The sequence below is a fragment of the Coloeus monedula genome, assembly GCF_965178545.1.
Source record: "Coloeus monedula genome assembly, chromosome: 5".
In the NCBI taxonomy this organism is placed as follows: Eukaryota; Metazoa; Chordata; class Aves; order Passeriformes; family Corvidae; genus Coloeus; species Coloeus monedula.
The window spans coordinates 31,090,160-31,110,503 of record NC_138785.1 but is presented as its reverse complement, the minus strand read 5'-3'; the positions used below and the strand labels follow the sequence as shown (position 1 = coordinate 31,110,503).

Below are 20,344 nucleotides of genomic sequence, written 5' to 3'. Positions count from 1 at the left end.
CAGTGTTACATGAACTGATTTACGTAAAGGTGGGTATCTCCAGCCTTCTCCAATTTCTACCCTTCTTCATCCTAACTTCTTGCTACCACAAACTTTGTTAACCAGTAATACCCTCATCTTCAAAGAAGTGTGTGTGTGTTATAAAAAATAAGTTCTGTGTTACAGCTTAATGGAGAAGTTTAAAAAAAAAACAAACCCCAGAAACCCGTGAACTGTTGGCCTTCAGTGGCAGTTCCCTAAAACTGGAGAAAGAATTTTTCAGCTCCTTAAAAATTTAGCACTTGCCTTAAAAAAAACAACTGGAAGTAACTGAAATCTTGTAGATACTTGTAGAAACTGCATGTTGTGGAAAAGGTCTAGGTATGACTGCAAGACTTCTTGAAGCAGGAATTAAAACTTACAGGAATGTCCTTCAGCTTCAACTTATGAATTTTACATTAATCAAATGTAAAATGGCTTAGGAACCAACCTTTTCTCAAACATTGCTTTGCTTCTGGCAGCCTTTCTTTCTTAGCCTAAAACAGTAACAGGGCAGACAACATGATACCACCTTGAAGGGAGGGGGGGGACTATTACCCAAACAAAGAATATTACCACAAAAACCCTTGAAACCCTTGCACAAACATGCTCTGCAGAACAGACAGATGGAGTACAATGGCCTGGGAAGGGATGGGGGTTGGAGCAGATGCTCAGATCCCTGAGTATTTGCATAAAACGGGATATCAGAACTTTTAGAGTGAATATGGTTGTGATTCATGGAGTCTGTGCTCAGCTCTGGTGGTCATTTGCAAAGACTAGTGTGAAAGGACTTAATGCAAACCAGCAAAAAGAATGTTCCTTTGTGGGTGTGCATTACTTTAGTATAATGAATGTTTGTGTTTGCTCAAGGAGTCATTTGTTATTGCTATTTGCAGGTTTGGACTGTATTTATTTCAGTTCCCCTCCCTCCCCTTGCTTCCACATTCTGTGTATTTGAGTGAAGTGTGTCGAACTGTGCCTAACCACTACTCACTCTCAGTTACTAGCACTGAATGCTTAGGCAGAGGTTTCACTGAGGAGCACTAACCATAAGGGTCGTGCTCTGTTCTGAACAGTTGTTGCTTCCTATCCAGCACCTATGACATTAAATTTACATGTTCTCACAGCCATCAGTCTTTCAGGTGTAGTGTAGGTCATTAAGGCTGCCTGAGTGGGAAAAACTACTTTCTACACTCTTTAATACGGCAGGTGCCAAGCTAAAGACTTGAGTTCTGTCTCTGTGGCAGAGTGGTGCAGAAGGAACCAGAGCCAGAAAATGGCCCAAGCTCTGCTCTGTGGTTTATCCAGGGTAAAAGAAACAGCTGAACTTTTCCATCGTGCTACTGCTGTCTGATGACAACATGCCTTGAGCACAAGCTGGGCCTGGAGTGGCTCCAGAATTGAAACTCTAAATGGGAGATCTTCACCCATATCTTTCTGGCATGTTTGTTGTGTATTTCTCCCTGGAGCTGTGGCTCCCTAAGCAGATTAGGCTGATTTCCCTGTGCAGTGGTGGCCAGAGGGGAAGTTCTGCGCTGTCCCCACACTGTCAGAAGTCACTGGACTTCTATAGCAGTTCCCTCCATCCACAGTCGTGCAACTACTTAAAAGATATATTTACAAGCCAGAGGAAACATACAAGAAAGCCTAAGCAAAAGAGAACACACAGTAAAAAGAAGAGGGAGGAAAAAGCAATGCCTGTACATGATGCCATCTCCCTTTAATTGTGACTCAGGTCTCTGCTGTACTGACTTAATACTCCAGTACAATTTAGACGGCTTGGCAACTCTGTAATAAGGGTGTAATTTATGAGCCTCCACCTCTAAGCACTTCTGCCTTGAGTAAGAATTTCTCTCTGTAATTGGAGTCTAGGTATTTTCCCATGTGATATCATGCTGTCCAGCAGTTTATTTAGGAAGTCTTACTGGCATGATCCCCTGCTCTATAAAAAATACAGACCTTTTGTTTGTGTTCTATGCCAGGCGGTGATAGGTCTCATCTCACTCTGTCTTTACTAGAGCAGGAGGATTAGTATATTACTACTGGCAGAGCTAATATTTTGCAATGAGCTCTTCTTTTATGCCGTGAAGAGAGATTTTTTGCTCTGTGCCATGGGAGAGAACATAGTTTTCCCTGGTGAAAAAGTTTGTCTTTCCACTGAATGGCACGTTGCTGATACCATGTCCAGAAGTGCTCCCCTCTTCATGAAAACATAGGAGTTTGGGTTTCCTTCTTGTGACTTTTGGGAAAATTCAAGCTGTTTGTTAATGACTTGGAAAGACCTTACCTGAAGTTCTGCAAGCAAGGCTTGGGATCTTAGCTCATATTTGCTGCTGAAATGGGGAGATTTTGCAGCAGTTTTCATCACCAGATGGAAGATAAATCTGAGTATAAACATGGTTTTTGGACGATATCTCAGAATTTTATTCCATGTCATTACATTTTCTGTTTTGAACTGTAGTGTGCAAGAGTTAAAAGAAAAACCTGTAGTTTTGTTGGTTTTCAAATAAGGTTCATTGGAAAACTTTGTCCCAGGAGCATGCTGAATCCTGCTCAAGGAAGGAGGACACCATAGAACTGCCTTAGAGGGAGAACTTCAAGCTGTCTGCTGTGGATTTGGTATTGTTGGGGGACTTCCCAGTTTTGTCATCAGATATCTTCTGCTCTCTCTCCCTTACCTGCCAGCTCTGGAAAGGTACCTGTGAATAAAAAAGGAAGCATTTAAAGAACTGTGATGAACAAAACAAGTCAGAGGAAGAGGAAAAGGGCTCTGGCTTCTCTGTAATCATGGCTGAAGTTACATCTAAGCATATTTGTTTCCTTGAGTGGTGAGAACATCATCCTATAATTGGGGTCCTGATTAAATTTGTCACTGGACTTCTATAGCTGACTAATGAAGGTGATCACCCTGTAATAAGTCTGTGTGCCTTTCCTTTTTGTACATATTTGAAATATAATGCACATCACGTTCAGTCATGTTCCTCCCTGGGGTGAGGGTAGAGATCTCTGCTCTTGCAGGTGTGTTATGCTAGCAGTCCAGTTGGTGAGACATGTTAGGAGTTAGGGTGCTCTTCTTGGCTTGATATTTGGCCCAGGGAAAACCTTTTTTTAGTTTAGAAGGTTATTTGTGTCCTTTTGTCCGATCTTAAAGTTTCTTTCGAAATGAATGAAAGTTACGAGACAGACCCCTCACCACTTGGAAGCACTGTAGCCAGGGTCCCTCTTATTCCCCCTAAGTTTCATGCTTCCCTAGAACTCCCTCTGGCTTTATTTTAGTAAATAGTTTTTTCTTTAAAAAATGCCGCTGAAAATATAACTTGAAACATAACTCTTAAGTCTGTAATAATCTGCTTGTTTTCCTAGTAATTTTCTTGTTGGATCTGGGGTCAGTCATGTCTGTGTGATATGAAGAGAACACTGATGCTGTGCACACACACCTAAGTCCCTTCCCCTGACGTGCCATTTCCCATTGACAGAGCACATAGATACCAGAAGGGAAGAGATGAATCTGCATCTCATAGAACAAGAAAACTAATACAAAGATAGTTGCAAGTTAATATAACTTGTTTCCAGCTACACTGTAAGCATGGGAGGGGAAGTGGGGAAGAGGCAAAAATTCAGGAACTAGCAAGTTGTTCTAAAAGTTGTCCCACTTGAATACACTTCAAGTTGAGAACCCTGTTCTAGCAGTTACACTCAAGAAACTTCGTCTTTCACTCAGTTTTATAGGCATTTTAATGGTATCTGTAACCACAGTGATGTTTCACAGCATTTTTTTGTATTTACAGTGTTCAGTGGCTAAATACAGGTAAATGCAATGACAGTTTTATGTAGAGTTTTCTTTGTCCAATGTTTGTTATATGTGACATTAATTTAGGTATGAACAACAAGAAAATGCATTTTGAGGTATCATTTGAAAAAACCCAACTAAGTTACAGTGAACAGGGAGTACTTAGAGTGGAAACTGTAAGACACAAAACATGTTGCTTAGCCAGCAAAGCAGGAGTTGCCTCTGGCCACCACTGTACATGTGTGAAAGGTAAATTTAGGACAGGTTTTTCAAAGAGTCAAAGTCACCTTTTTTAAACTTGGCGGTGACTAATGTTCTCTTATTTCCCCTGCCTGTATATAAAAACATGAGTTTTGATTCCCAGTCCCATGCATAAATTAAAATCCACAAGTTGCTGTGAGCATCAGTGCTTCTTTGCTCATTATCAACATTTTAAAATAAAGTACAAAAAATAAATACAGCATTGAACAATGACCAAAATTAAATTATCTGTTTTCTAGTACTAACATTGTGTTTTCCTCCCCAAAGAAGGTAGTTTTGATAAAGCCATCACTATGTGGTAGAAGTAATAAAACAAACAAACAAACCAAAAAAAGAAGCCTGTTGCCATGACCTAATTACCTCTGCTTGATAAAACCATAAATATTACACCTTGAATTAATATAGTTAACCATTAAATCCTTATTTCACCTCTGGGAACTTTGTGAATCTTAATATTATTTACATAATAAGGTACACAAGGTTGAGAAATTACCTCTTACTTTTGTTAAAGGAAAAGTACTCCCAATAAACTTTGGAGAATTTTTGCTGTGGTAAATACTAATAGTGATTGTATCAGGAATTGTTGTCTCTGCGAGTCATTTGCCTGCTAACAGTGCAACTGCTCTTCTACTGTTTCCTGGGATCACATTCACTTTAATAGATCACAGTGACCCTGAAATGTGAGCGAATGTCTAAGTGACCTAAGGTCTAAGATGCTGAAGGTTTCCATTCCAGAGCTCAGAATATGAACACAAATAATAAGTAAGTGGGGTATTTTTTAGTTGCCCTGAGCCATCAAGTGTGCAGTTGCAGAGTTTTTCCCATGACGGTGGCACTTTCAGATCTACAACAGCCCATTTTCTAAGATCTTTTCTCATCATCAGGCAAAGTTTTGTTTTGTGCAGCATTGCTTTGGAGCAACATCATAAAGGGTGGGGAAAGCAGAGGAATACAACAAGGCTTCCCCATATGTTTCTTGATGGAGCGCCGCGGGTCTGACTGTGCTTTTGTGGTTTGTACTGAAGAAGAAAACCTGTGTTTGTGGGCATAGAGATGATACCCAACAAATGACTGAATAGGAAAGGGTTAAGCCTTGCTAATTGCTCTACTGCTGCAAACAAAACTCTCATAAACTGACGAACTCCAAGAGTGTCTTTGTTCCTTTGCCGTTCATTTCTGTGGTAACTGAATGTGTTTATTTCACTGAAACCCAGGAGCAGCGATAGTCCCGTTCCTCGAAAAAAGGCGATACTCAGCGACGGAGAAGCCAGGTGTTCTGACAAAACAGGCATTAATGGCTATTTAAATTTTTTTTTTAATAGAAATTCTGTTTCAACTACAAGAAGAAGAAGGACGCAGAGGAGGGGGGCCAGCACCTGTAACCAAAGGGCGGTGGGTTGGGCGCGGCGGGGCGAGAGCAGCTCCCGCCGGGCACCGGCGCATCGCCGCCGCCGGGGATCGCCCGAGCAGCGGGACGGAGGGAGCGGCACAGCCCGGCCCGGCCCCTCCGGCGAGGGAAGGCGCACACACCGCCCCGGCCGCCGGCGGAGACGCCTCCGTGTGCTCGGGCTCGCCCACGCCCAGCGCGGCAGCGGCGCTGCCCGGCCCGAGGCTGAGGCCGCAGCGGCCGGAGCCCGCCGGGGGAGCCGGAGGCGGAGGTGCCGGACCATGCTGGCGGGACTGGGGCGGGCGGTGCGCGGCGGCAGGCGGCAGCTCCCGGTGCTGCTGGCCAGGCGGCCCGGCTGCCCGCCGCCCTCGGCGCCTCAGGTAAGACGGGGAGCGGGCGGGGATCCCCGCGGGACAGCGGCGGGAAGAGGCGGAATTGCCGCTCAGGGCTGCGGCGCCTCGCCCGCCTCTGCCCGCGGGGCGCGGCCCTGGCACGCGGCGGGGGCGCAGGGGGACAAAGTTTGGGACAAGTGTCACCCCGGCCGGGCTGCGGCCCCACAGGCTCCGGGGTGCCGCCGCTCCCCTCGCTTGCCCGGGGCGGCTGCGGGCGGGGCGGCGGTGAGTCACGGGCGGCAGCAGCCGCAGCGCCGGCCGGGCCGGGGGCTCTGCCCCGGGTGACTCACGGGCTGCTCTTGGAAACAGCGAGGAGTAAAACGTGAGTGCAAAAAAGGAGTTTCCCTTAGGGGCTGTCGTGGTGCTGCTGCCCTGTACGTGCAGTGCTAAAGTCCGCCTGCCTCTGAGCTTCTCCAGGCTTTCAGAAGTCCCAGGGATTCTGTGATTCGGGACAATAAAGGCAAGCATGAACGCACAATGAATTTAAAGATCTGCTGGCGCGTAGGACAGTGTGATATTAAGAGTCCTGAGAGACTTCAAACTGCTGGGAGAGTAGGCAGTTTAATCCTTTTTTATTGTTCTTACTAGTAGAGAAGCCATGTGTGTGCTTGGAAACATTGCGGTGATGGAACACGACAAAACCCCGTCCCTGCGTCCAGGACCCACCCATAGCAAGGAAGTTGCTGGGGTGTGTGGTGACATCCCAGAAGGAAGTCCGGGGCGATCTCGAGCTTGTTACTGAGCAGCTTCCACAACCCGTGTCTCGAAATCTGCGGCAGCGGGTGGAGTTGAGGAGTTGTGGAAAATTAACTTTCTACTTTTTCCCACTATTTTTTTCTCAAACTATTCGGAAAGCCTTTTGCAATATTCCATTGTATTAATTTGCCCCACATCCCTTAATGGAAGTAGCCCTTCTTTGCTTTCTCATGCGTGTAGGTGAGGACATCTGAGTAGGGAATTTAAGATAAATATTGACTTAGCCTCCTTAATCTTCTGAGGTTCTAGTGCTGCATGCTGAAAACATCTTGCGCCTCACTGAGAGGGTTTACACTGTCACTCAGCACACACATTACCTATTCAGTTTGCCACCTCTGACTTCTCCAGGGTACTGCTTTGCAGACAAGCTTCGTGCTTTTCTAACTCTCTAAATCGAGACTGAAAGCTGATAAAGCTTTAAGAAGAGATACCAAAAATGAGATGAGGAGGAGGAGGAGGAGGAGAAGCTCTTACTTTGGCAGCACTGTCATAATAAGAAAGAGCAGAAAAATGATCATCTCTCTTAGTTTGTGGGATGGAATGACAGTGACATGCATTGGGAATTAAATTCTTGCACCAAATAGGTGAAGGAGAGAGGTGTTGTAATGTTGAGAAAAAATCTAATTGGGAAAAGTGTTTAATACAAGATGTTATTTATTAAGTGGAAAGTTTTGGAATAAATTAATATACAATACTTTATATATATGCAGTTGATAGATACAGTTTTCCTACAGAGTTGATAGTGTGATAGTTAATGAAGCATGTTTACTGATACCCTCAGTTCTGTTTTTATCTTTGGGTTCCTTTCAGTTTTTTGACTGTGTGTCTGCAGAACAGTTCAGGCAGTTAAATATTTATTCTCATAAACTTTAAATGAATGGCCTGTAGCTGTAATTTCAAGTTAGTAAAATTTAAAAAAGCCCCTATTGTTATTGCAGTCTCTTTAGCTCTTTATTTTTTGATGTAATGTGAACATGAGATTGCACACACCTCGTCCAGTGCAAATGTTGTGATTATTTCATTTTTTCCCACCATTACTGTTCCGTGTTCCTAGCTCTGTTGTTTGCCACTGCAGTTTGGTTGAACAAATGCTGTGGCTCTAGCTCAGCCTCAGGAAGGGAAGGTTGGAGTGCTTGTGTGGGGCTGAAGAAAGCAGGTCTTGCTGGCCTCTTGCCTTGGTGATCAGTGTGGTCTCTGCAGCTTGTTTCATGCTGTGTTTGGTGATGGGAATCAGTCTGCCCATGTGTCTTTTGGGGCCTTTGCTGGAGTTTCCCTGTGTAAAACTGGAGGTGGTACTTCAGTGGCCACACAGGGTTGTAGGATGTGCACTTGGTCATCACATACTGCAAGATATTCAGGTGTTGGTGGGCAGGTGTGTGAATGCACAGTGTGTTTGTGTACTGTGTTTTTGACTAATAAATACACAGCTGTGGGGAGAAATGAACCGTTGTTGCGATTTTGCTGTAAATTTTTTCAGGATTACAGAATTCCAGCAGGGATTGTGTTGTAAAGAGCTGTATCCTTAATCATTAGCTTCTCAGCTCCGCTTTAAACAAGAACTACAACTCTTCCTATGGCTGTGGTTAGCTGCTTTGCCTTCGGAGTCATGCTTATACAAATTCTGCATTTTGTAAAATTGAGATTTTTCTTAGGTGGGTCTTTCTGTATTTAAAGTGGTTAGTGCTTAGACAGACTTAGGCTGCCTGGGATTGCTGCTTTGATAAGAATGTGTTAGAAATCCGGACAGCAGGCTATGCGCAAAAGAGAAAAGGGTTTAGCAGTGTAGGCAGCTTTTCAAACTAAGTGAAGCATATGATAGTGCATTCTTTGGACAAGCATTCTTATTACACATAATTTTGTTCCCCAAAGGCTGCAGTTCATTTTGCTAGAGTCCCATATTTGTAATTCTGCAGTTATTTTGCATGTGGTAAAACCTAAAGGTTGCCAGCTCTTTTGCTTCCTCTTCACCTGCACGTTTTAACTCCTGCAGCTTGTGTTGAAAGAAATGCCCTGCTTGCACTGTTTTGCATGAGGAACATCTCCCCTCACCATATCTCAGTGGAGAATACATTTATTAACACAGAATCAAGGCTTTCATTTGCTGGAGGTTTTTTTTTTTTTAATTCATAAACCTTCTAAGCCAGGAAACATTGAAGGGACTGGGTTTAATTTTTTTTTTTTTCAGATGGTCCTAGTTAGTTTCTCTATAGTGCTGAATCCTACTGATCTAAAACTGTGTTTCTTTATATGGCCATACATGTAAGTGAGATTTCTAGTTTTGTCTGTACTATGGAGGTCTCTACCAGCATGCCTGCATTGCTTGGGACGGATGACAACGGTGGAAAATGAAGAAGTCTGGGTTACATGGTTTTTCTTAGCTTAAAACCAAGTTTCTTTGCAGTTGCGCAGCCCTGCGTCTTGCTAAAACTGTTTCTATCCTGTGTGAAGGTGTTGGAATAGTGACATTTCCTCTGCAAAAGGGAGGGCTTCCTTTGAACAAGTATTAGTGAGGGAAATAAAATGGGAAAACTTGCATTGTTTTCAAAATGTAAGCTTATTTAGCATCATTAATTCGGAATGCATTCCATTTCTATGTGCAAAATTCTCTTAAAACTGTGCCTGTAGAATACACTGGCAAGGGGAAAGATCGTGTGTAAGCTGGCAAGAGCAAATTGCAAAGATTTCTGTGAAAAACATTATGGATTTATTTTCTTCCTTGATTGGGATATTGCATATGCTTGTTGCTGAGGGAAATTTTCTTCCTAGCTGCAAATTGCAGCCAGTAGGAGAGTCATTGGGTTTATCTGCAGTAAGCAGAGTAGTGAGGGTTTTGTTTTGGGGCTTCTTTTTGGTCAGTTCCCAATGTCATCCATATCTGTCAAAAATATTTCTTCCAGTGCTTTCAGCTGATAAGTTTTTGACTACCCAGTTCCTCAGACTGCCTTGAACTTTTTTCCTGTCCTTCCTGTTAGTTTTTATAGTAATTCTTACTCCCAAATTACCATAATTCCCCAGCATTACACCTATCCAGTTTGTCCTTCAGTTTTATAGAATCTTATAAGCAAGGATCTAAATGTGTCCTATTAGCCATGGGATAATTCCATGGAGGTTTTTAATTTTGCCTCTTTCTCTCTTGCACATGACCTCCTGCAGGGATTTCTGAGATGTTCTTACAAAGCAGCAACCCCAGGACATCCCAGGCAACTACAGAGAAGCAGATTGTCATTGAGTGTCTTATGCAGCCAAATATTTCACATAAATGTGGCTTAAGTCCCTGCTTTGTATTTTCAGCCCACTCAAGTCCTTTAGAAATTGATACCTGATTGGAGCCAAGAACTGGGAGTAATTTGTGGCTGCTGGGCATTTTTTCCCTTGTCTTTCCTCCACTTTGAAAGCCCTGCACAACAGAAGTTACCTTGTAGATCCAAATCTTCTCTTCTAAACAGAAACCTCCTGCTTATGCTGGCATATATCAACAAAAACACAGAAAACTGCTAAACTTTTTAATGGAAGTACTATTCACTCTTGCATATACTAATTTCTAAGCCTTAATAAAACCTATTTAGAAGATCTCTGGTGCCTCTGCTGCAAAAATATTTCCTGTCTCAGCACGTTTGTTTATTTGACTTTGATGCTGTGTCTGTGCCAGAATAACAGCGTGGCATTGGGAATGGTTGCTAGTCATTTGCTGTAGTGTCTTCTCACCTGGCAGCTGAGCAATGGCTATGTTTTCCCTGATAAATACACTTTTGGGGAGAGATGTGATATAGAGCACAGAAATTCATCCTTCTTTGTACTTCTGCAGATACTCCCATGAACTGTTTTTCTGTGTCTTCTCTCTCCAGTACAGATGCTGTAGTAACTTTGTGGGCTGTGAGATACTCTTGTATGTGCATGTACAGTTACCTGCAAGACACTCATTCCCTTAGAGGTTTGGGAAATTTCTAATAACCAGCCTCACTCAGGGTTTGAAACATGCATCAACAGTGAGACTTCACGAAATTCTTGGTGTTGTTTTCCAGTGGGGCAATTGACACAACAGCAGTTAATTGTGGTGTGTAGACCAAGTCAGCTTTTCTTGGATAGTGTGTTGCTTTTTGCCTGCTCTGAGTGTCAGCAGATGCGTGTCTTTGGTGGTTGTGTGTGAATATGGCAATTCCTAAGGAAAAGAAATGAAAGCCAGCTCCTGCAAGGCTGGAAAGAGTGCAGTCATTCTCTTCAGGATCACAGGCTTAAGGAAGTTGGAGCTTTTGTGTGCTACGTCAAGGCTGTGTGGTGCTGCAGGAAATGTAAAGAAAACTGAAATGCTGGTCTAACATTATTGTCTGTAGCAAAACCTGTGTAATGTTACAGCAAACTTCTTGAAGAGCTTTCTCATGGGATATAGGAGTAACAGACTGTGCTTCCCAAAGTTTTGGAAGTACTCCAAACATATTCAACAGGTTTATTGTAAAGGAAAGGAAAAATTTGTATAACTTCCTGTTGATAGTGACATTTTTTTAATATATAATTTAGAATGGGGATAGAAATAGTCATATCATAAGGTGATCCCTGTATTGGGGGCTCTGTGATTAATAAAGTAGATGACAGAAAATGATGCTGTAATTTCATTTGCAGTGGATGCTGTGGTCATACAAACAATGCTGTAACTGTAACTTTTTTGTTGCTCATGAGATGAAGCTAAGTCTGGCACTGTTCCTTCTAGCACTCTTAGCAAGGTCTTTACTCTCAGTCTTTATGTACCTGCAAAAAAAAATAATACTAAGCCTCTAGAGGATGTCTGTCTGAGAGAATTGCTTTGCAAGTGTCTTAGACGCTCTGAAGATTTACCACAAATCACTGAAGTGCTGAGCACTTAAGGCTGTTGACAAACCTTGTTTTAAGTATATGAGTTTCCTCTGATTTTTTTTTATTTTTACATTTTTATGTTTGGAAGCCTTTAGGGCAAAAATGTAGACCTTTTCCTAGAGTTTATAGTATCTTAATTTCTGAAGGGATAGGAGAAGAGGGAAAGGGAAATAGAGATGTTTGTTTGTTTGGGTTTTGTTTACTTGTACTGAGGGCTTTCCCTCCTGAAGTGCTTCTTACACAGTAAGATTTTTGGCATCAGAGAGGAAGCAAGCAGCACGCCTGTTCTCAACATCTAGTTAAACAGCAAAATTTTCATTTCCCACTACCCCTTGAAGCAAAATGAGCTGAAGGAAAATGAATGGAGTAGCTGTGCTTGAGTTGGGCTTGCTCTCTTTAGGATCATTTTCACCCTGAAGACATTCTTAGAAATCAGCATCAAAGGTGAATTTCTCATTGGGTGGCTCATGGTGAGGAAGTTCCTACATCCTTATGAGAAGGCAGTAAACTCTTCTGAGCCTAGAGGTGTTTTATGGTCACTTGATATGATGTTAACTAAGTGTCAGTTGAGGGCATGTATCAGCAGCTCTTGCTTTGGGTTGGTTTCTTACCTCCTTTGCTCTTTTCCAGAAAGATGAAAGGGAGAGGCAGGTTCTGTGTGTTGCTGTCTCATTCTCTGTCTTGCGGTCAAGAAGCTGAGTAATAACCTGGTTTGCATAGGAAAGAGGTGGCTTTTTATACGGTCACTTCTGTCATTCATATGACTACTCACTCTGTTGTTTCTGTATCCCAGACTAATCTAAGGAGCTCAACAAAAAATTAAATGTAACTGTTTGTTCCATGAACTTGCATAGGAAGAATGGGAGGAGGACAATTTTCAGTCCTGCAGGTTATTTGTTGTGACATTTTCCATTCTCAGCTCATTCGTGAGTCCTGGATCACTAGAAGTACACATCCAGGTGTCGGGAAAGTGTGGATCTATACTCTGAAGGTCAGGTCCATCTCTAGGGAAAGAAATCCCTCATGTTAGCATGACTCTGTGGCACAGCAGCTGGAGAAGTTAAAATGAACATCGTTTGTTTGCCTGCCTACTAAGGATGGTAGCTTTTGTCCATAAACTAATTCTCCTTTGTTCAAGTGAGGCTGGGCGTAAGCAGGCGGCACTGTCAGCTGTCAGCAGTCAGGGCATGGATAAACAAATGGCTTTGTGCTTGTGTGATGAGGACTGGAAAGCACAACCTCGCCTTAGTGATCAGGAAATACTCAGTACTCCCTCAAATGGAAATGGAAAAAAGATGTTTACTCTATAAATGTGACATTTATACCTTTAAAAAAAGCTGGATTTATCATCACGAGCACAGGCAGTGCATCTTCAAAAGGACAGAAAAATTGAGTACATTATACACAAGCAAGATACAATTTACTTTTTTCTTCAGATTTTGAACAACTTTGAAAACAGTTTTGAAGCAGTTGTTTTCACATTTACTATCTGGTCATTTTAGATAAAAGTTCCTTCAGTCCTCACATTCTAGTCAGATGAGAGAAATAAATTGTCTTTTTTTAAGAAATATTTTGTTTATCTGCAAAGTAGGCAGCAGTTTCAGCTTCCCAGCATCTCCCCATTGTTACCTAAAACTGCTGAGACCACAAATTGATTTAGAGATCACAAAAGCATCCTTAAATGTATTGTATGTTTGCCAGAGTGGAGGAAAAATTACATTGCTTTTCTTCCTGGCAAATCAAACTCCATATACCATGAGGATATTACTTCGGCCAGAGTGCTGTGATGAAGAAAAGATCACAGGCTCACAGAATGGTTGAGGTTGGAAGGTACCATGGAGGGTCATCTGGTCCAACCTCCCTGCTCCATCCTGGAGCCCATGGCACAGAATTGCATCCAGATGGTTCTTGAATAATTGCAGTCAGGGAGACTCCACAGCCTCTGTGAGCAACCTGTTCCAGTCTTCCACTCCAAGATGAGTGTTATTTGTATGGTGTAGTCATTGATTGTACTTGAAGTGCTTATGCCGTACTGTTCACAGAACAATGTTCCTATGGGTTTGACTTTCTTTTTGCTAGGGCCTGACCTGACCCTCTCTGTAGCTTCTCATGCAAACTGTTTGTTATTTATACTCTGTACTTGCTGTTTGAACCAGCCACTCTCTGCCTGTGACAGCACAGCTGCGAGCATATTCCACTGTGCTATCTGTGGAAGGAAGACTTTCGTAAAACACCTTTATGTGTTTGCTCTAAATAGAAGCATAAAGGTGCCAGGCCCCTCAGGTGCAGCAGCATCCAGGCTTCTAGGGGCCCTTGTGGCCTCAGCTGCTCCTCAGCCAACCCCTCTAGGCTGGAGTCCCTCGCGTGAGACATGGTCACAACAGGGTTTCTGGTCCAGGGGGCAAACCTAGCACAAGTGTGGGTTTGCAGCTGTGGCCCCTATGAGGGATGCACTGACAGGGATGGAGAGAGGGTTGCTGTAGCAGTGGGATAATCTCCAGGCTGATCTAGGTAGAGGCTGGGAGCTGAAGTGATGATTTGTCTGGGAGTGGGGCAGAGGTTTTTGCTAGCCTGAGGTATGTGGTTTTAACAGGTTAATTGCAATAAAGATGGGTTAAACTGTCTAAAAGTGGTATGAGAAGGTGGGAAACCCAGTGCATAACCACAAAGTAGCTCAGCTTCCTTTTCTACAGATAACTGTCTCTGCCTTTCCTTAGACAAGGAAATAAGTTTAAAGAATTACTTGCGGTACAAAATATAAGCCAAATAGAAGAAATGTATCTGTAATAAAAGAAATGCTGTGTGAGAAGTTGAAGTTAGTGGTCTTGCTGACCTGAGTGCTGGACCCAAAGCTGGTGATACTGAGTCAGCTGAGTGTTGGAAGTCAAGGATCTTGACCGGTGGCTCAGGTAAATACTTGACACTTTTAACATAGATAAAACAGTTGAAACTTAAAGGCAGGTGCTTTTCACAGCTGTATTTTAAGAGCTGTGTATCTGATCTGCATAGCTAACATGTTTTAGGTAGAAGGGATATTTGTGAAGTGGCAAGGTGAGGAGTTTATCTTTGCTTCTCAGTGGATAAACTTCAATTTACTGGCCCCTCTCCTCCCTCTCCCTGCAGCTTTTCAGAATTTTAAAATTCCAGGTAAAACTACCAGGTAGATGTTAACAATATGCCAGTTTCTTAAAAGACAAAATCAATTTTTAAAGTTTACACTGAGATCATGACTTTCCCCAGCTCTGTAAGTACTTTTCTGGAGCCATACATATGCTAGTATTTTTTTTTAACTAAAGGCAGGAAGTCTCATAAATTTGGGAAAGGAGGGAATGCAGGCACAGCAAATAGCGATCTTGAACAATCACTTTTATTCCGCGGCCAGAGGGTGAGTATGTCTTTCCTGCCTTCCTGTTTTGATTTGTCTGCTGGATGGCCACAGCTGTGTTGAAACAGGAAAACTGAATCAAGTCCCTGGAGCTCTTTTGTGAGGAGCTTTTGTGCTCAGTAACCAAATACAGTGTAGGATTGAATCATGGCATCTCCATTAGATGGGACTTTGCCTTTCATTTACACGCTCTCTTTTAATCTTACATGCTGCTGGCAATATCCTGGATTCCTAGTAGTGCTTTCCCAAAAACTGCTTTTAAATGGGGCCTGAACTATTAAGGCATCAGGTTACATATGTTTGTGGCACACCTTCTGGCAGTTTGCCTGTTGGTTTGGAAAAGATTTTTAAAGCCATAATGTGTTTCCTGTAATATTGCAAGGCCTAAGCCTTGCTAAAGGTGCCACACGAAGAGGCTGTGAGGGTTCAAAATGGGGAGGTTCCTGGGGGTTCTGCCCTTGGTTGACTTGGGAAACGACCTGGTGCAGGATGAGTTGAAGCTCATTTAAATGAAGACAATTATAATAAAAATCTTGAGACAAGATTCCTGCCAGAATTGTTCCCAGACATTGGCACCACAGCAGTATCTTTTGCAGTCAGTTCTGACTGGTACACTTCCTCAGGGAGCTGCAGTGGATTTCAGTCAAAAGGAGCTTTTTGTGAGGCTGGTAACACTATTATTTTTTGCAGAGCTGCGGCTAGTCTCAATTTAATATGCAGGGACTGAAATTTTCTGTACTGAATTGTCTGGCATTTTTTTCCCTTTTAATCTGTTGGGTGTGAAGTCATTCTTCAGTATTTTTTATTGTAGTGATTTTCAATAACATTATTTATCTGAAGCCATCATGTTTGATAGGCTGTAGGATATGAAACTGTAATTCATATTTGCACCTGTGTGCTTTAATCAGAAGCCAAAGGTGTGTACTCAGTGTTTGTAGCCTTTCTGGTAAAATAAAATCAGGCATGCTTAGAAGATTGCAGTTTGAAGGCTGATGTTTCAGGCTTGGTCTTGCAGTGCCCTGTGGCTTTAAGCACACTGGAAATATGACTGGAGTAATTTGAAGAGATGTCAAATAACCCAGGCCCTAAAACTGAGTTATACCTATTAAACCATGCATGCTCCTTGGAGTCCTGACCCCAAGCTGTTCTTCATGGCAGTGGAAGTGTAAAGTGAATATATTTTGCTATAGATCAGACCCTGATACGACTTGAATCTGTGCAAACCCTCACAGTGGTGCCATTCTTCAGCATTTCATAATGCTGCACAGTCTGCAGCTTGTTTCCTTGTGAGTTCCTGGTTACTTCTCCTTCTGCAATGGCCATGTTAACTTTTCTCATGAACAGGGATGCAACTATTTTTGGAGATTCTGCTGAGCCAGCAGATGAAAACTGTGATCTCACTGGCATTGTAATACAAGTACAGCTTTGGGTTGTTGGGAAGTAAGACCTTTTAACTGCACACTCTACCACTAACAATTACAGCTCATCTTGTCTCACTTGGCATTAAGCTTCAGTAGTTAATACTTTTCTTGACATATGACAAAAGATTTTGTGGAAGCTAGGAATACTAATGAAAGAAGTAACTGCATAAAGGTACATAACAAGGTAGAAGCTATCAGAAGCTATTAACAAGTTAAAAAATGCTGATGTATTCATATGCTGCTAAAAACTTTGAATGTCATAAAACATTTAGAATTCAAATCCCTAGATACTGCTTTTGGCCTCTGTGGTGTCCCTAACAGTTTCTAGATTTTGGGTGAGTCTCTGCAATAATGTGTAATCCCACAACTCAAGCACTTGAGCTCTGAGAAAATTATACAGCACCTTGTGGCAGCAGTCAGACCAGTAAGACCCACTAGAAGGAACCAGGAGTAGTGTGTTGGTACTCAGGTCAGTGCATGCTGCTGTGGCACAAGTTAATCTTGCAAGCATGCAAGAGAAGAATAATGTATTTCCATGACACAAATTTGAAATACTCCATATGCACAGGCAATGCAAAGTTCTGGGAGTGGCCATCATAAAAAACAGTCAGCCAGAAATTCCTAGGCCTGGAGCCAATAGGGGAACCACCTTATTTGCCACTTTTTTATTTTATCTGCAGTCAGACTCAAAACTGGGGTGGCAGGTCACACATTCTGTTTAAATCAGTTTGCTGCTGGTGTCATAAGGGCTCCTTTGCTGCTGTAGGAATTAGAATGTGTGTCATTTAAAATTAAAAAAACCCCAACCCAGTTTATCCCACTTACTGTTGCTGGCCACAGAAATAGCCCAGCCCAATGCAGTTGGCCCTCAGGGTGCCTCTAGCTCCTGCTCCAGGCACCTCACTGCTCTTTCATTGCAGAGCAACTCAAAGCCTTGCAGAGGTGTGAGGGTCACACCCCTGCAGTGCTGCTTTTTCAGCCTCTGTGGGGTCATGGTGTGGCTTTTGGTGTTCTCAAGGGATCCACTTCAGGGGGAAGCTGTAGTTGGAGGAACTTGTTTTGTTCCCTGCTTTTGTGCTCTTTCCCTGTCTGCCCTCCACTGATAGAAGCAGAAAAATCCAGTATGTCTGACTTCAAGGAAATGTGTTTGAAGCCCAATGGCAGATATTCAGAGAGAGAAAAATGTGGAAGAACACTTATTCCAAGGCAGTGGTGAAAGCACAGAGTTGATGGACTCTTGTATTTAGCCCAGACTATCAATTTACTGAACAGTTTACCTCCATTTTTGCTGGTTGGTTGTAGCATGCTCTGTCTAGTGTAACACGCACTCTGTGGTATGTATAACACCTGATCAGTGCAGAACTAACTCTTCAGACTATTCCTTCTTGTTTAAGTTTTTGTTTGATAGTGTTACTTAATGCCTTTGTTTAAATTTCAGTAGTGTTTGCATGTTGCCTCAGAGCCTGCAGCTGCAACAGGTAAATACGGAAGTAGGATTTAAACTGAGCTTCACTCATTCAGAGAGTGAAAGAAAATAAACATAAGGGGGAAACAACCTACAGAGGCTCATTAGTCTCAAGTGAGGAAAGAGTTTTTTCATTATGTTTATTTATCCATGTCAAATCCACACTCTTGGGACTGGAACACTGAGAAAGCGTATCCCAGTGAAATCCTGTGGTATCAAAGAGATTGTGCCCGTATTTTCCCTTGTACTTTCTTCCAGGATGACATGTTGCAAAGATGGTTATGAGTCTCTATTCCTTACTTGTTGATCAGGTATTTTTTCTCGTTTTCTAGACTTTTAATAAGCCATCCAGACACTATTTTGCACTCCGGGAGAACACTCATAATAAAGACCTTTAGGACTCAATAAGTTGCTGTAGCTTCTGCAGACTGCATTCTTCTCAAGGAGTTTTATAATGCGAGGAAGATTTACAGGAATCATTTTACTGTGTCGTGGTGGGGAACTCAGGTCAGCTCCCACTGTCTTTCTTCCTGAGAACAAAGCAACAAGACAGTCTGAGAGCCTGGCTGATCGCGTTTTCTCTATTTCCCTAAGAAGGATGGTGAGATGGAATAGTCCTGGGTATCTGCTTTCATACTGCAGATGGTCTTGGATATGCAGATTGGGCTCTGTGGGCATGATTATGCTTTTCTCTGTGTCTCATTCTGAGTGGGCTGCTATATCCAGAAAAAGCTGTCCATATGGAGAGGTTAGCTGGGAACCTGGAAGCAGTGTATGGTTGCTCAGTGTGATGGTGCACCTGGACCAGAAAGCCCTTCTGTATTGTGTGGGGAGCATGGAGTGTGCACCCTCTCACCGGCTGGGGAAGAGAGTAGTGAGCCAGAGCTTGTTTGAGGCTCTTGCCTCAGGATGCAGCTTTTTGTCCAAATGTCAAATTCACAAGGTAACAGAAACAAAAAAAAATTTCTTAACCGAACCAGGATATAGGGTACAGAAAACTTTTTCCTCTCTGTATTTCTAGCAATGAATGTCCTCCGTATCCACGTCAGTCACTTGATGGCAAGCAGCTCCTGGAATATTTCCTGTGTGTGTATTTTCTTTTAATGTCATAACTTCTCAGAAACATTAGGCACTTACCTGCTAAACAAAATATTATGGTTCTCTGTACTTGCCTTCCACTGATATTTGAGCCTTTGAGATAGATTTAAATAATGAGGTTTTTCAAGCTCTTTCACAAGCAAGAGGATAGTACATTCTTTTATAAAAACTGAGATTCTTATCCTGTACACAAGCAATGACAGAAGGTCTGACATAAATAGCACAAGGATTTGGAGAGTGTGTGTTTGTGTGTGTGAATGAATTGCTGATGGATATATTTTACTCTCTGGGATTGTACTTTTTAATTTGATTTTTTTTTAACTTGGTCAGCAGTAGTGTCCTAAGTTAAAGGTTGACTTGACTGAATGTGAGTGCTATTCTCTCAGAAGGGAATGGGTTTCAGCATCAAATAGATTTTACAACAAAGGAAGTTTGATTATTGTTTTGGTATTTTTTCAGGTATTTTCTGTCAAAGTATTTTTGGTCTCATTCAAAAACTAGGAATACTTTCAATTTTAGTGTTCAGCCTCTCCTATATAACAGAAGTTAATAAATTGTACTAGCATGATTTAATATAAATTAAAAAATGTGAAATGTATACCTTTTGAAAATGATAACAAAAAGCCAAAATCCTAGATTTGGTAAAAGCCAAGGAACTGGTGTTAATCTTAGTTTGAAGGAAAAGCAATCAGTGTAATTATTTACCTGTTTTGCACATATGAGATGTTGCTATACTGAGATGCTTTGCTGCTATAACCATACTATAAATATTTTTCATGGCCACTTTGACAAGCAGGGGACATGTATTTGTTTACTTTGAAAGTTCTAAGCTTAAAATACTTAGAATAATATATTATCATAGAATCATAGAATGGTATGGGTTGGAAGGGACCTTAAGATCATCTAGTTCCAACTCCCCTGACATGGACGGGGACACCTTCCACTAGACCAGAATACTCAAAGTCCCATCCAATCTGGCCTTGAACACTTCCAGGGATGGGGCATCCACAACTTCTCTGGGAAGCCTATTCCATACCTAGTCATTGATAATTTTCTATATTGCAGCTGATGACTTTAATTAATGGGGAAGAGAAGTTGAGTGGATTTTTTTTTAAATTAGGTACTTGAGCACCAGTAGTAATGACTAAAGTACTTGCCTAGAAATATATGCTGTGTCTTTGTAGAGATGTTTCTTGATGATGGCTGTATCAGTAAGAGCTTTTTAATGCTTACAGTGTCTTAGCAGAGCACTGTGAGCAATGTGAAAACATTTTAAAAATATCTAACTACATCTTTAAGTTCTTAATTACAGAGGCAAGAGCTAAGTCCAGTGTTGAACCACATCTATTCAGCGATGCTGTGAATCAAGCTGAGCAGCTTGTCAAGAATAACACGTCAGGTTTCCTTTTGACAAATCAAATTGTCTTTTTCTTTTCTAAAGCAGAGGTTAAGAATTCTGATGGGTATTTAGTGGAAGCCAGAGGTGCTGTCTCTCAAAGAAGAAGGATGCTGCCAGCCGGATA

The 20,344-nt window shown here is 42.1% G+C and overlaps 1 protein-coding gene across 1 annotated transcript in view; it reads left to right on the top strand.

Annotated features, from left to right (window-relative positions):
* The first annotated feature begins 5,726 nt into the window (after nt 1–5,726).
* MCUB (mitochondrial calcium uniporter dominant negative subunit beta) overlaps nt 5,727–20,344 on the top strand; it is a 46,776-nt gene continuing 32,158 nt past the window's right edge. Inside the window, exon 1 of the mRNA XM_082281969.1 lies at nt 5,727–5,836. Coding sequence (XP_082138095.1) covers nt 5,738–5,836 — 99 coding nt within the window. The 5' untranslated portion in view covers nt 5,727–5,737. The remainder of the gene's footprint in view (nt 5,837–20,344) is intronic.